Genomic DNA, 15,343 nt, shown 5'->3' with positions numbered 1-15,343 from the left:
AGTGTCTCCCAGGCCAATATGTCTGTGCCCACATATTCCTAGACTAATTCTTGGCAGACTCTGCATAACTCAGTCAGCACTTTAAATGGTGTTCTTTGTATCATTAAATCAGGAAAATGGATGTAAGCTGACAAAGGAGTACTTGGCTCACAGCCAATTCTAGGATGTTACTATATACCATGTTTTATAAAGGGTGTTCTGAGACAGCTTCTTAAATGCTACAAAGACTAGTTGTTGGTTTCTAATTTCCATCTGTCCTGGACAGTTTTGATAATACAATAAAAAATGTATTACTATGAAAACAATAATCACAGACTGGAATGTGTCGGCAGTGTCAACCTGCCATAAAAATTGCTAAATGCTTATTCTCAATTTTCTGTAATTGTTGCAAGACAGTAACAGTGTACATAGCAGCATGGGTCTGCCAATCACATTTTGAGAAACACTGTTCTAAGCAACACCATTCCTGAGAGAAATTCCCTGAGTAAAGAGTTCCTTAATCAAATAAGTTTGGGAGACCCCATAGCTAGAAAGCATCAGTGCACAATGGCATATCAAAGGCTCTGAGAAGTCTTGCATTAAAGAAGCTTGTTTAAGCATTAATTAACTCAGCATTTCACAAAGTAACCTCAAAACCCACTGTTCATGGAATGCCTTTCAGCATCCTGCAGAATTCATATTTCTTGAAATGCACTTGGCTGTGACTTGCCGGCTATGGGCAGAGCACAGGCCCCAGGCATACCTGAAATGAAAGCCTCTGTCTTTAACCCATGTTCTCATGTACTGATTTTTTTTTAATTCTTCATAATCTTTTATTTGTGTGGTACATAAAGTAACATTTTGTCTTGTACCATCTTCTATGCTACTTTAAAAAAATATATTTAAGTTGAGGTATATACAATAAAATACACAAATCTTAGTGTACAGCTTAATGAACTTTGACATATATTACACTTATGTAATCATTGCCCAGATCAAGATACCAAACATTCTCTCCAATTTTCCCTCTTTACCTGTTTGACCCATCTCCTCACCCCCTCATCTACGACAAATACCACTTTGCTCTCTGTGTTTATGAGTCTATTCTGTTTATTTGTTTGTTCATTTGTTTTGTTTTTTAGATCCCACATATGAATGAAATCATTTGGTATTTGTCTTTCTCTCTGACTTATTTCATTTAACGTAACACCCTCTAGGTCCATCCATGTTGTTGCAAATGGCAAGATTTCATTCTTTTTGTGGCTGAGTAATTTTCCATTGTCTATATGTACCACCTCTTTTTTACACATTCATCTATGGATGGACACTTTGGTTAATTCCATATCTTGGCTATTATAAATAATGTGGCAATAAACATAGGGGTGCATATATTTTTTTAAATTAGTGATTTTGTCATCTTTGGGTAAATTCCCAGAAGTGGAATTGCTGGGTCATATGGTATTTCTGTTTTTAGTTTTTTGAGAAACTTCTGCTTTACAGAGTGGCTTCACCAATTTGCAACCCCACAAACAGTGTAGGAGAGTTCCCTTTTCACCACATTGTCCCCACTGCTTGTTACTTTGTTTTTTTGATATTAGCCATCCTCACAGGAGTGAGGTGATATCTCATTATGGTTTTGATTTGTATTTCCCTGATGATAAGTGTTGTGGGTCATCTTTCATATGTCTGTTGGCCATCTCTATGTCTTCTTTGGAAAATGTCTATTTAGGTCCTCTGCCCATTTTTTAATTGGATTATTTGGGGGTTTTTTTGGTGTTGAGTTGTATGAGTTCTTCATATATTTTGGATATTAGCCCCTTATCAGATATATCATTTACTAATATATTCTCCCATTCAGTGGGGAGCCTTTCCATTTTGTTGATGGCTTTCTGTGCTTTGCAGACACTTCTTAGTTCGATGTCGCCCCACTTGTTTACCCTCACTTTTGTTTCTCTTGCCTGACACCCCAGAAAAAAATTACAAATGCTGATGTTCAAGAGTTTACTCCCTTTGTTTTTTTAAGGAGTTGTATGGTTTCATGTCTTATATTTAGGTCTTTAGTTCATTTAAAGTTAATTTTTGTGTGTGGTGTACAAAAGTGGTCCAGTTTCAGTCTTTTGCCTTTAGCTGTCCAGTTTTCCCAACACCATTTATTTAGAGATTGTCTGTTAGCCCATTGTGTATTCTTGCCTCTTTTGTCATATATTAATTGACCATATATGCATAGGTTTATATCAGGGCTCTCTATTCTGTTGCATTGATCTACATGTCTGTTCCTGTGCCAGTACCATACCGTTTTGATTTCTATAGTTTTGTGGTATAGCTTGAAGTCAGGGAGCATGATACCCCCAGCTTTGTTCTTCTTTCTCAGAATTGTTTGGCTATTCTACGCCTACTTTTCCCTCCCACATGGTACTCATTGTGGGTGACCTCACCCATAGAGAAGATCAAAGTCACCTGTCTGAGACAGCCCCCACTACACTTTGCCACTTCATTCTGCAAATAGATCTGCTGGCCCACCTTCCTGGAGGTGACCATGACAGGTTGTCTTCCTCTTCAGTACTACCTTTCACAAGCAATTGGAATCCCCTTCCCTTTAGCCCACTTCTGTGATAAATACTTCTCTATTTTTAATGCAAACTGTACACCCAAACAAGAAGTGGAATTTTCACATAAAACACCTGCATTGCTGTTCCCTAATCAATAGTATCTCTTGTCACACCCCACTCCCACTCCCTTACCCTCTCTATACCCTGCACATTTGGGTGGACTCTCATCACCTCCAGCTGGAGGGCCCTACCTTACAATGAATAATCTCTACCCTGAACTGTATTCCATTGGACCCCAAAGCATTGCTCTCACTCACAGTCAATTGCAGATTCAGCAGGGCCCCCTGCTCTGAGAGGATCTCACCTCCCAGGTTCTAACACTGTGACATCTGTAGTGCTTGAGAGCTCAGGAAAGAACTTCCCAATGGCATTTCCCCAACATTAGTGCTATACAGGAGATTTAAGGACAATCCCTACCAAACAGGGTTCTGTTAAGTAAGTTGGGGAGACAAAACTACGTGTGCTAACACTTATTGTGAATTTTGAGGAAAAGGCTATATACAGTAACAATTGAAATGAGAAGAGACCCCCTGAACCAGCACCAAACCTAGAAGCCTGAGGGCCACATTTGGGGACCTGCCTGAACAGCTCTAGCAGCCAACAAGCAGCTTCACGATACAGACCCAAAGACAGGAGCAGGAAATGGGTCTCCTCAGTGGGCCATAAGGGAGGAGGGGACTCCAAGAGCAAGACTTTCACAAAGAGCAACAAGAGGCCCAGAGAGACCCCAAAGGTGAGCACGCCTAATGTGACAGGTTTAGCTCCAGTGGTTAGAAAGCAGGCTTCACGCCACTGCAAGACCTGGTTCCACTAGAGAGTCCTTGGAAAACTGTTTGATGGGCATGCTAGGACACTGTATACAGAGTTTTCTGACATACAGATTCCTGGAAAACAAACAAGATCAGAAAGGAAACAAATGCATTTCCCATTTGTTTAGTTTTTTAGACTCAGTTAGTCCCTTAGTCAACTACCAAGGGCAGACTGTAAACCTTTTGAGGGCCAGGACCACTTCTCACTGACAAGATTTTGCATTTGTAAAGCACCTCAGTTAACATAAATCTTTACACATACTATTTCATATATACTTACCACAACAAAGCAAGGTAGGTATTTGTATGTCCATTTGGCAGATAGTGATAGGAAAACTCAAACAGTATCACCAGAAGCCCCGCCTTTCTGCAGATGAGGATCTGAGGCCCCGGGTGGGTTAATTGATTTATCACAAAGAGCAGATGCTTGCAGAGCCAGGACCCATTCCAGAACTCAAAGAACTGCACCTCCTCTTAATTCTCCTTCCATTTGTCACTTCCCTCCCCGCCCACCATGCTGCTATAATTAAAGGCCAACAGCCAAAAAGGGATCCTGAGGAATGGCTAACAAATTTTATTAGCTCTGCCTTTCTGCTCTCAATTCTCCCAGGCAGTTTGTCCTAACAGCCTCTGTGTTTCTTTGCAGCATGCAAAAGGAAAGAGCAAGAACATGGGAAGGACAGAGGCAACACGCCCAAAAAGCCCAGGCTGGTCTTCACAGATGTCCAGCGTCGAACTCTACATGCAATATTCAAGGAAAATAAGCGTCCATCCAAAGAATTGCAAATCACCATTTCCCAGCAGCTGGGGTTGGAGCTGAGCACCGTCAGCAACTTCTTCATGAACGCAAGGAGGAGGAGTCTGGACAAGTGGCAGGACGAGGGCAGCTCCAATTCAGGCAACTCATCTTCATCAAGCACTTGTACCAAAGCATGAAGGAATACCACAAACTAAACCTCGGTGGAAAAGCTTTAAATAAAAGAATTTTTAAAAGACCGGGACCTCAAGATAGCAGGTTTATACTTAGAAATATTTGAAGAAAAAAAAAGTGTTATTTATAGTCCAAAGAAACCAAAGACTTAGCTCACCTGCATTCTGACTTTGTTCGGTGACACACACTTGAACGGGGCGATGACTTGGCAAGAAAAGTTCTGAGAGCGGGGAAACACCACTGGATCTCACACCTTCAGTCCATGATCATTCTCGCTGTGCTTGGCTGTTTCATGGTTTGGAGCATAGTGATTTTGAGCCATTGAGTGGACATCTCTTAAGATTGGACTTTCTCATCTGTTCCGCTGTGCCACAAAGGTGGACGGCATCTCAGTACTCTGTGTGGTGGGTGTGCAGATGCGCACACAAGCACGCACACACTCGCTCACACACGCACCACCAGTGGTTAGGGACTTAGGCAGGGCTGGTCTTCAGGAAGGGTTGTGCCGTAGGAGCGCAACCAACCAAGTTAAGGGGTTGTCTGAGTTCATTGGATCAGGAGTGAGATTGCGTTCGCCTAGCCTAGCGTTTGAACCTGCCAGGCCTGCCACCTAAATGCAGATTCAAACCCAGCAAAGAAAATTTGAATGATACCTAAACCAGTGCATTCTCTTTGTTTGTTAAGGAATGTTCAGATATTTTTTAAGAAAGGAAACAAGAGTCCATCCATTAAAAAAAAAAAACAACTAGGTACCAAAGAACACAGTATTATAGTGCAGGTATTTTATTGCAATGATTTTAATAACCAAAGCTATTTTTACACAAGATACTATGTAAAGTTATACGTATGAACTGATCTAGCTATAACACACATGCCACATAGAATCATGACTATTATTTATGACTCTTGAAGCATTTGAAATATTAGTTTTCAGAACTGGCAAGAAAGAATGTAGCTTCAGGGAAGCAATTAATATCATTACAAAGAGGTCACTGCAGTGTACATGTACATCCAGATGGCATACTCCCTTCTGGGATCCATAAATGACACCTTTAGTAGACATATAGATGTGATTCTATAATCTGCTCATAGCTGAGAAATCCTGGGGATTCTTCTGAATTAGTACCCTATTTGTAAACTAGAAGACTAAGTTTAACAGGGCAGGTAACTAAATTAGAAAATTTGCTCAAAGTAATGCTTTTTAGTTAAAAGACTACTGAATAAAGGACTCAGTTCTTAGGCTAATTGGACTTAATTTGCTTTATGCATTTGACACCAAATACCTTTTTAAAATACAATCACACAATAAAGTGAGCAGACTAACATTATTATTAAAATAGACTATCCAGTATTTGTAATCATCCTAAAAATGTAATCAGGTTGATTTTATTTGCCAATCCAGATATTTTATGACTTGGGCATCAGCAAAAATTGCATATATACAAGTGAGAAATGGTAGAAATGCATACAAAAAGCCAGAGTTTTACGGAAGACAAGACTTTGGGTTCTAGAGGTATTAACTATTTATTTCATTACACATAGCCACCAAAGTGTACTACATTCTTTCTTGCTACTGCATTAAGCTGTAACTTTTGTAACACAGATTCCACTCTCTAACAAGGAAAGATTCCAGAAACTAGACCTGAGCCTCCAGATACAAAATTATTAGGTTTTATTTTTCTAAGTCACTTAACCAGGGCTATAAATACCAAGGCAAATTCTTTAAAAAGATAATATTGTTGTATTAGCAGTACCCAAACGAGGCATTTGATTCCCCGCAAAAAATCTGCCTGAATGCAATTGAATCGTAACTAATATAAGTGGACTATTTGTACTATTAAGAATTGGGTACCTGGTTAATTACCACTCCTAACTAGAAATGTAAAATTAAGTGCTATCTCAACATTAAGTTGTTTAATTGAGATTCATTAAAATGCCAAAGAAAAAAATTAAACCATCTCAACACAAAACTAAACTCTAGGATCCAGTCCCAACATCCGCCTAGGTCTAGATGGAGAGATGGAGCTAAACTAACAGGCCTCTTGTGTCTCCTTGATGTCTGCTACCCACTGAGAAAAGGGAGCCAACACAGACTTTTCCTTTGACAAAACTGCTCCTTTTCCTTGACACATTTTATCTTAGAATTTTTTTTATCTCACCCCAAATTCCAGCTTAAGGTTTTCCCTTATAAATATGGCACAATCATAGTTCAGCTACTAAAAGAGACCATGTAAATGGCCACCCTTCAAAATCTGCTAAAAATATAACCTTGTCAATGGCTTCCCCAAAAGGGAAAAAGCTGATTAACTTTTTCTCTCTCCAGGAATGCAGGGGACCAGGGATACAGCTATATAATGTGTTTATAATTTAGGAAGAAGGAAAGCCTTATTTATTCAAAACATGAGAATTTTAAGTGCAGGGAAATTCAAGCTGTGTCTACCCACAACCTTATCAAATTCAAAATTCCAGGAAAAACAAAAGTTGAATTCAGACAACCATGGTTTTTGCTCTGTTTTTACTCCCTCAGATTAATCCAACTGCATTGTACATTTTCAACTGATTATTTTGGTACAAGGGAGACCAGTCTCAAAGAACATTATTACATTTTTAATATTTCCACCGTAATGTTTTTTTTAATAACCAGTGATCCTATTTGCTAACACCAAAGATAATTTTCATACCAGCATTGAATTTGCACCCATTATGCAATTTCAGGGCCTAGAGATATATTTTCTCATAAACAGATGCACAAATCAGAGCCTGAAAAGCAATCTTTTTACTTGACTATTTAAACACTCTCACAACCTTTGCTTTTTAGAAATCATAATGGACAAACTCAGCTTCTCACAAGCAATACACTTATTACATCATGTATGACTGATTCTTTATTGCTTTTGACTTGGCATGTAGAGAGGAAATGCTTCCATTCCTGTTTAGTATAGTACAAATTTATGGCTCAGGTTTCTTAACCTACCACATTCAACAGAGCAGATCATGCACCACTTGTTCATGCATCATTTCTCAATCCCTTTGCAAAATTCACCTTAAAGGGTATCATTTTTTTGGTATGTTTGTTTATTCCAAAACTGCACTTCAAATAACATGTTTTGGGTTTTTTTGGAAGGATGGAAGTTAGACTGTTTGGGGCCTTAAATCATTCAGGTCCTCTCATGACTGGAAGCTTTCCTGAGGGGGCCAAGAGAGAGAGTGGGAGGTATGAAGTCTGGACACTCCAAAATCCCAGATTTCAGTAAATGTTCAGGTACAATAATTCTGAGTGTCAGGAACTGAGTATTCCAGTCCCTGGATGCAGCTGGAATAGACCCCCAAACCAAAGAGAATGTGTGGAAATTCAGAAATGCTAACTGAACATGTTACTCACTCTGCCCCAAAACAGGCATAATTAACTCTCCAGGTGAAAAAGTAAAAGCACTCTACTGCTTTTGGACTCATGCCACTCCCATTGTGCCCCAGGTGAATGACCCATCTTTGCAGGTTAAATGCAACCTTTGCTATACCAAAGAGTCCTAGGACTTTTCACATGAGCTATAAAGGCATTTTCCCTAAGAAAGGTCCTCCCTTCTTTGTACATAAAGGATGAAAACTATGCATTTAGCAAACAAAGAGAAAGCACTTCTCCCTTTCCTACCTGGTTGTTTAGGGTGCATTCAAACCCCAGAGGCCATTTTGAGACGCAACTGGCTTTCTGGACCATTCTTGTGGTGTGGTTAGCTTTACAGTACATTTGGTAACTATTTCCTAAATAGTAAAAGGACAAAGAAGCAGAAGGTAAGAAATAGCTACTTCCACGTGTAAAAAAAAAAAGTGTAAAGATCTACTATTTATAGTGTGAACCAAAGACGCTACCTCACTCAATTTCCATTGGTGATTTTAATCACATTGATGATACCAAAGAATACCAAAGATATTTCGTGCACGGCCTTGGTCTGCAGAGGGAACTCTACCCTCCCCCTTTTCCCACCTCCTCTCCCTCCTCACTATTCACTCAGTGTGTAAACTTGTCTTCATTCTTAATAATAATGATACGATAATGATAACAACAACATTATGAAATACTACTCTTATTACTGCTAGTTCTTCTTGTAAATCTCTAGGCAAACCTGTTGTGAACTTTGTAAACTCCTAGGACGAGTGCCTTGCTTGAACCAAAGTGTTAAACCGCTGTTAACCTCTCTCACCTTATACTCTTTGAATACCTCAGCCTCTTAGAAAGGCCACTAATGAAAAAAAAAAAGGAATAATTATTCACCGTGGTGCTTTTTCCGTGCAACCATGCAATGAAACTTTCTTTGATACCAAAGGATGACTTTTTTCCCCCAATTTCTTGCTGATAAACCAAAGCTCCTCCTCCTCGTTCTCTCTAGAGCCCCGCCCCCCCCTCACCGAGTCCCTTCACCAGGCAGGCCGTGCATCACTTTTACCAATTCCTCCAAATACCTCATAGTAATAAAGTTTTAGGGTTATGTTGTATAGAGAGTCTATGTGATAAGGCAGAACTTACTAGTTTGATAATTGTTAAGGTTACTTTTAAAGAAAAACTTTATAATTCTTATTTATTTTGTAGTTTGTATGTTTGGGATGTTCCCCCCTCCCCCCTTTGGTTTGGGGTTTATTTTCTTGGCAGAACTGCTCTGTTGCTCATGGAAGACTTAATTTCTGGAAATGTTCCCCAAGTGGGTTAAGGGTTGTGTAAAAATGCAAGAGTGGAATAAGAAATGATTTTCATTTTGATAGTTGCTTATGAAGTTTTTGTGTTTCATAGTAAATTTGTTTCCACAGGGTAAAGAAATATATATATAATCTCTTTTTTGTGAAACTGGTTCCTATTTTTCTCTATAATGTGCTGTGATTTTTTTAATTTAATGACATTTTATATGAACTTATTTAATCACTGCTTTAATTTATGACTGTGTAGTTTTTAAACTGTATATAGTAGAATGGAAATCGCCAAAGCTTTATGTTACAATCTTTTTGTTCTCGATGCTAAGATAAGCGGAAGGCAAGAGCTTCTCTTAACTGCAGGGTGTATCTTTAGCTTTTTCTTAGTGGGCACTTCAACGTGTGTTGTGAACACTGCCAGGTCCCCCCCATAAAAACTTGTACATGCCAAAAGGAATGTTTTAAGGTAGTCTTTTTTGCCACTTAGAAAGAACAAAGGCATTATTCGTGTTCTTCCTTTAATTTATTAATATTATTATCTTTTTTTTTAGAAAAGATTACTTTGCAGGTTAGACCTGAAATTCCAAGGAATTTAAGACTTGTTTAAAGTTTCAAAGCACCGGCATTTGTGAGATATCTTTACTACTATTTTTTCTTTAAACCATTCACACGGGTATTAGAAGGAAATAGTGTAAAAACTCAAAAGAGACAAGCTAACTTGAATTTGGATATCCTCGTAGATTTCCAAGTTTCTGAACTGCTTCAAGTCAGGGGGCAGGGCATGGAAATGCAGTCCTTTTTGCAGAGGTGAGAGGAAAGTATAAAGCTTCACGTCCTTACAGAGCAAGTCAAGGCTGAGGGGCAGTTGACCCAGCCCCTGCCCCACTGGCCAACCCACGGAAGAAGCAGAACATGATTGCTTGGCCCCAGTTATCAATCAAGTTAAGGAAAATATGTCATCCTTACATATTCCTCCCCTCTTCTGTTTCTTGGAATCTGCTACCCACAATTACCCTCTCCCCTTCCCATAGCCCTCCACCAAAACTGGAAGAATTCTCCTTATTTGTCAGAGGCCTGGGGTGCATGTACCCCAGACCCGTTTCCATTTGTTTCTTCTCACACTTCATCATCCCCCTAGTTTTCTTGTCTACACTAGAGATAGTCCCTGCCACGGGCACCCTTTAATTGAGGCTGTTCAGATACTTGGCCCTGCTTCAGGTCAGCACACACACTGTTCTCAGCTGACTGGTGGCATCCTCAGAAGAGCCGGTGCCCACGATTTTGTTTTATTTTGTTGAAATAAGTTGCTTCAACTACATGGCATAAATCATAGATGTAAATACTTTTCCTCTCCATACAAGGAGTTTACCTTACTTTCTTTTGCAGGGGTATTTGGGGTGGGGAAGAAAAGGGAGGGCTTAGACTTTGGATCAAATGTTGCGTTTTCTTAGAAACATTTTTATACTCGTTATGTATTTTAATAGGGCAATAAATCAGCTCTGAGTTGCAGGATCATTCAGTGCTCTGTTAGTTAGCATTGACTATTTGTTTTTAATACAAATGCTGTGCAGTGAGTTATAGATAGCCCAGGAAAATTGTTGAGGGAGTAGACTTTTACCATCAGCAATGAAACGCTGAACAGAGTTGTATTCACAAAGTCATATTTTCTGTTTCTGTGTTAGCCTTGATTTATTTTGTGGTATGTTCTGCATTTATTACATAATCATTGTGGGCTCATTTTAGATATGCCGTCTGAATCAAGTGACAAGTATTTTTTAAAATAAACTTTAAAACATTCTTTCACTTGCTTCGGTAGTTGTCTTCGTATCTCCCTGTGTTTCTTGTCCCTCTGAAGTCAGCCCACCTGTCACTCACATAGACTGTCCCTTCCCCTTCTATTTTCAGTATACCTTTTACCTTAACTATTATTTGAGTGTGACTCAGTTTCCCTGTTCAAGTTAGCTTGATGGTTTATTATGTAAGGAGGGTGCCTAAGACAATCATCAGGTAAAAAGAAAAATTTTTGATTAAAAAAAAAAAAGATCAGTAGTGTAGAAAATCTTCCAAGAGCAGAGGGAGTTCTTCCTTAGCAATGAAAAAAGAAACAAAAAACCAAAAAAAGGTAAATACATAATTAAATAATTAATTTAAAAACCTAACCACAAGGGGCTTAGAAAATTTTTGATAAAAGACAAATGTTGCTGTCATTTTCTTTGTCAACTAGAAAGCCGTGGTAGTTTCTACATTGCATCTACATTTCAGACTAAATGATTATTGTACCCAGTTATGGTTGTTTGCTAATATTTTGTCTCTCTTTCTCTCTGTCCAATGCTTCTTCTGTATTTTTGTGTGTAGCAACAGAAAGTGTAATGCATTAGGCATTATTCTGGTTTGTTTATGAGTATCTCCTGTACTGCATTAAGGTTTCTTTCATTTTTTTTTAAGCTTTGCTACTGTTCTCACTTTATGCCGTGCAATATCATCTGCTGTGTTTGCTAAGCAAAAAAGAAAAAAAGAAAAAAAAGCAAGTGATGATGCCATCATGCTTTTCAGTGTTAAAATGTTTCAGCATTTATGTAGTCACCAAAATGTAGTAAATAAAATGTTGGATTTTCCAGCACTTTAAATTTAGACAGTTTTTGCCTTCTTTTGTTTGTATTTTCTCTGCAGTCTCCAGGAAGGAGCTAATGGATTTTCTTTGGAGGAAGGGTAAAGCTGAGAGGACAACCTGCTTGAGAACTAAGGCCAGTGCTGTGGTTTAAAGGAAGATTAATAATTAAAAGGGAAAATAGGAGATGTTCCCTGGTAGAGCAGGAGGCTGTTTTTAAATGGAAGGGGCACATTCTATTTGCAGATGCTAGCCATGTATATTAACCTGCTTTGACTATCAGAAGAAACAGAAATTATTATTAGAGAGGATAGGCTTTAAAAGTCCTCTCCAATAAAATAAGATATGCATGCATGCTTGTGTGTGTGTGTATGTACGTGTGTGTCAGGAGCTAGAAGATGGCTGAGAAATTAGGACCCTCTTTTCTTGAATAGAATATAGTGATCGATTAAGAGGCCTGGCTCTGGAAAAAGAGAAGTAAGTTTTGGAATTCCTGCTGGACTGATTATTAGCTGTGTGATCTGGGCAAAGTATTTAACTTCAATTATGTAACTGCCCTAAATCTCAGTGTCCTCATCTGTAAAATAGGGATCAATATCTATATTACAGGGTTGCTGTGAGGTTTAGAAGTCGGAAGTAAGTGAAGCTTAGTACAGTGTCTGGCATATGACAAACCTCAATAAATTTAGCTATTTTTAATTATCAGTCCATATCTTAAAATGCAGGGTTTTTTTCTAGTTAAAAAAAATACTAATTTCTAAGTCACGTATTTCATTTTTTAAATATAAGATCAGGACTGCTTTCTTGACATAATTCCAGTGATTGTATTTTCCAGAGGGAGGAGATATGCAATAAAGATGTAAAATAAAATGTGTTGAGCCCTTCTCAAGTGGTCTAATGGGTTTACCCTGAAGAGGTCTCCAGTTTAATGTATAAATATCAGGACACCAGAAAGGAAAAAACAATTATCTGTCTGGAAGTTCTCGAAGGGCAAATGGACTTTGACTTTACAAAGAGGAACGGTCTCCTGGAGACATCTCAAACACTGTCCCTAAAGGCTTCACCTGTTACCTCTTTAGGCGAGTGGAGCTAATTTGCCTAGATTTTGGAAAGCTCCACAGGAGACCCTGGTGGGGTACGGGTACCTGAGGAGGACTTTACAACTGAAGCTGGGGGGAGGAAGCCAGAAGAACAATGCACCCTTGCACCTGAAGTCAGTATTTCTCTTCCATTTAATTAAAGCACTGAAAATAGAGTACATACTGACTGCAGATGGTAAATAAATATCTATACATTTCAATTGGTTTAAATTCCTTCCAAAGCAGTTTTTCCTATTTCCATCCTACTGCTCAGGGTCCTCGCTTGCAGGGACTACGTTCATGCAGAACATGATGCCCTCAGTAGACGTGCACATGAATATGAATGAGGTGATGGGAGAGAATTCACCTTGCTCTCTTTTCAGGTGTTTAAAATTTTACTCCCACTGCCACCCCTCTGATATGTTGCCACGAGAAGTCTCCACAACCAGGTCATTCACTTCCCACCCCCTGAATTTTAGTCAAGCTGCCAGAGTCAGAACCACACAGTATTTATTACATGAGCCAGTTCCTTAGAAAACATTAGGAAGGAGTATTTTTGCCGTTTGCTTCTTCTTTAAGGTTTTTATTTTAGGAGGAAAGGAGTTAGGTCTCAAAAGCTCTCTTTCCAAAACAGCAAGAATTTCAGTCTTAAGATACAGCATCTTCTCTGAAGCAGCAGTCTAAGAAAACAGCTATTACAGGCTGTCATCCTGAGAATGACATCAGCAAGTCGGCTGACTATGATGTCCCCAGTTCATATCCCCATCTCAAGAACAATTTGGCACCCATCCAAGGACAGAAGTGTGTCTGTGGGAAGGATGGGATCCAGCACCATACACCAAGGGACCCAGGAGAGGACTCACCCACCCACGCCTCAGGCAATAGGCATACACCCCTCAGTCCCAGCTGCGGACCCTGCAGTGGACCATGAACTGGCTCCAGCCCCCTCTTGACCATGTCCAGGAGCCTCTGCAGAACACTGTCTCAGACAATCACCCATGGGCAAGAGAGTATTTGTGGAAGTCTAGGAGTCCAGCAGAAAAGTTCCAGCATACTCTTGGAGCAAAAAATATATGAATTTAGATGCATTAGAAAGGGTAAGACAAACAGTATGACTTTATCCCCATCTCCCTTCCCCCAAAAGAGAACTTCTTGGCCTCTGATTTCTCCTATAGTGGAAAATGATTACATGTGAGTGAATACCCTACTTCCCCAGCTGTGCAGGACACTGCCAAAGAGGCCTATTTCTCACACCCCATCCAGACTACTGAATCATAAGCTTACAATTGGCGGTGGGGGAGAGAAGGCAAAAGTGGCTGGGAGAATAGCAGAGAGGACTCTCAGAGGGCATTAAAGAAATGTAGACCTACTCACACTGTCATGAACTCCACTGAAAAATTTACTGGGGATGTCTTGCCCACAGATGCCCCCAACTGACAACAGAAAACCAACCAACACTGTGGAAAATAATTAATTCACAAAGGAAAGCAGGAAGAGAGAAGGAAAAGAACAAAGGAACTACGAAACAGCCAGAAAACAATAAGATGTCATTAGTAAGTCCTTACTTATCAATAATTACTCTAGGTATAAATGGATTAAATTCTCCAATCAAAAGGCACAGAGTGGTGGTGATCATTTCACAATATATACAAATATTGAATCATTATGTTTTATACCTGAAACTAATACAATGTTGCATGTTAATTATATCTCAATTTTAAAAAAGGAAAAAAAGGCACAAAGTAGCTAAATGGATTAAAAAAAAAAAAGACCCAACTATATGCTACCTACAAGAGACTCTCCAACTTCAAGGACACATATAAGTTCCAGGGATGGGATGAAAAAGGATATTCCATGCAATGAGAAACCAGAAGAGAGCAGAGATAGTTACATCAGAGAAAACAGACTTTGACTCAAAACCTGTAACAAGAGGCAAAAAAGCTCATCATATAATGATAAAGGGATCAATTAATCAAGAAGATATGATTGTAAGTATATATGCCCCAATATTGGCACCTAAATATATGAATTACTAACAGAATTGAAAGAAGAAATAGACAAAAATAAAATAATAGTAGTGAACTTCAGTACCCCTCTGTCAAAAATTTGATAAGCTCTGTGGAATAATCTGAGTAAGACCTGATGGCTAGAACATTCCCTCACTCAGTGGGCCAATCAACCTTCCCATTTGAGGTCTGTCTTATCTCCCAAACCGATAGCTCACCATTGCACTTAGGATAAAACTGATATTCTTTATATTCACATTGCTTACCATGGCCTATAAGGTTGGCTATAAAATTTACCACTAAAACCATATTCTGGGCAAACCAGGACACACAGTCACTTAAAACTCTGTATGAGCTGGTTCCTTAATGACCTCTTAAATATCATTCCATCCTCCCCAGGTTTGCGCTCCTGGCCCTGGCCTGCCCTAGATTTTGAAGGCTATTCCTTGTGTCTGCAATGCCGTCCCTTCCTTCACCAGGCAAGTAGAAAGCCAGATATTCAATAGTATAGATACACAGATTTGAACATATATATTTACCAAATATGCATGTACCTCAGTTACTACCCATGTATGTCACACGGTGCTATCTTCCTTTCTTATGGAACTAATGATACTGCATCTTAATATCTGTTGACACATC

At 39.1% G+C, this 15,343-nt stretch overlaps 1 protein-coding gene across 2 annotated transcripts in view; it reads left to right on the top strand.

Moving 5' to 3' along the window:
- The window catches only part of ONECUT1 (one cut homeobox 1), a 33,882-nt gene extending 25,691 nt beyond the window's left edge, over nucleotides 1-8,191 (top strand). For both annotated transcript variants that reach the window (XM_057488814.1, XM_036917737.2), the window contains one exon: nucleotides 4,044-8,191. In XM_057488814.1, coding sequence (XP_057344797.1) covers nucleotides 4,044-4,333 — 290 coding nt within the window. In that variant the 3' untranslated portion in view covers nucleotides 4,334-8,191. The remainder of the gene's footprint in view (nucleotides 1-4,043) is intronic.
- Nucleotides 8,192-15,343: the final 7,152 nt, after the last annotated feature.

This window comes from Manis pentadactyla, chromosome 11, assembly GCF_030020395.1.
Source record: "Manis pentadactyla isolate mManPen7 chromosome 11, mManPen7.hap1, whole genome shotgun sequence".
Lineage (NCBI taxonomy): Eukaryota > Metazoa > Chordata > Mammalia > Pholidota > Manidae > Manis > Manis pentadactyla.
Note: the sequence above shows the minus strand (reverse complement) of the source record. Positions and strands in the feature narration are given on the sequence as shown.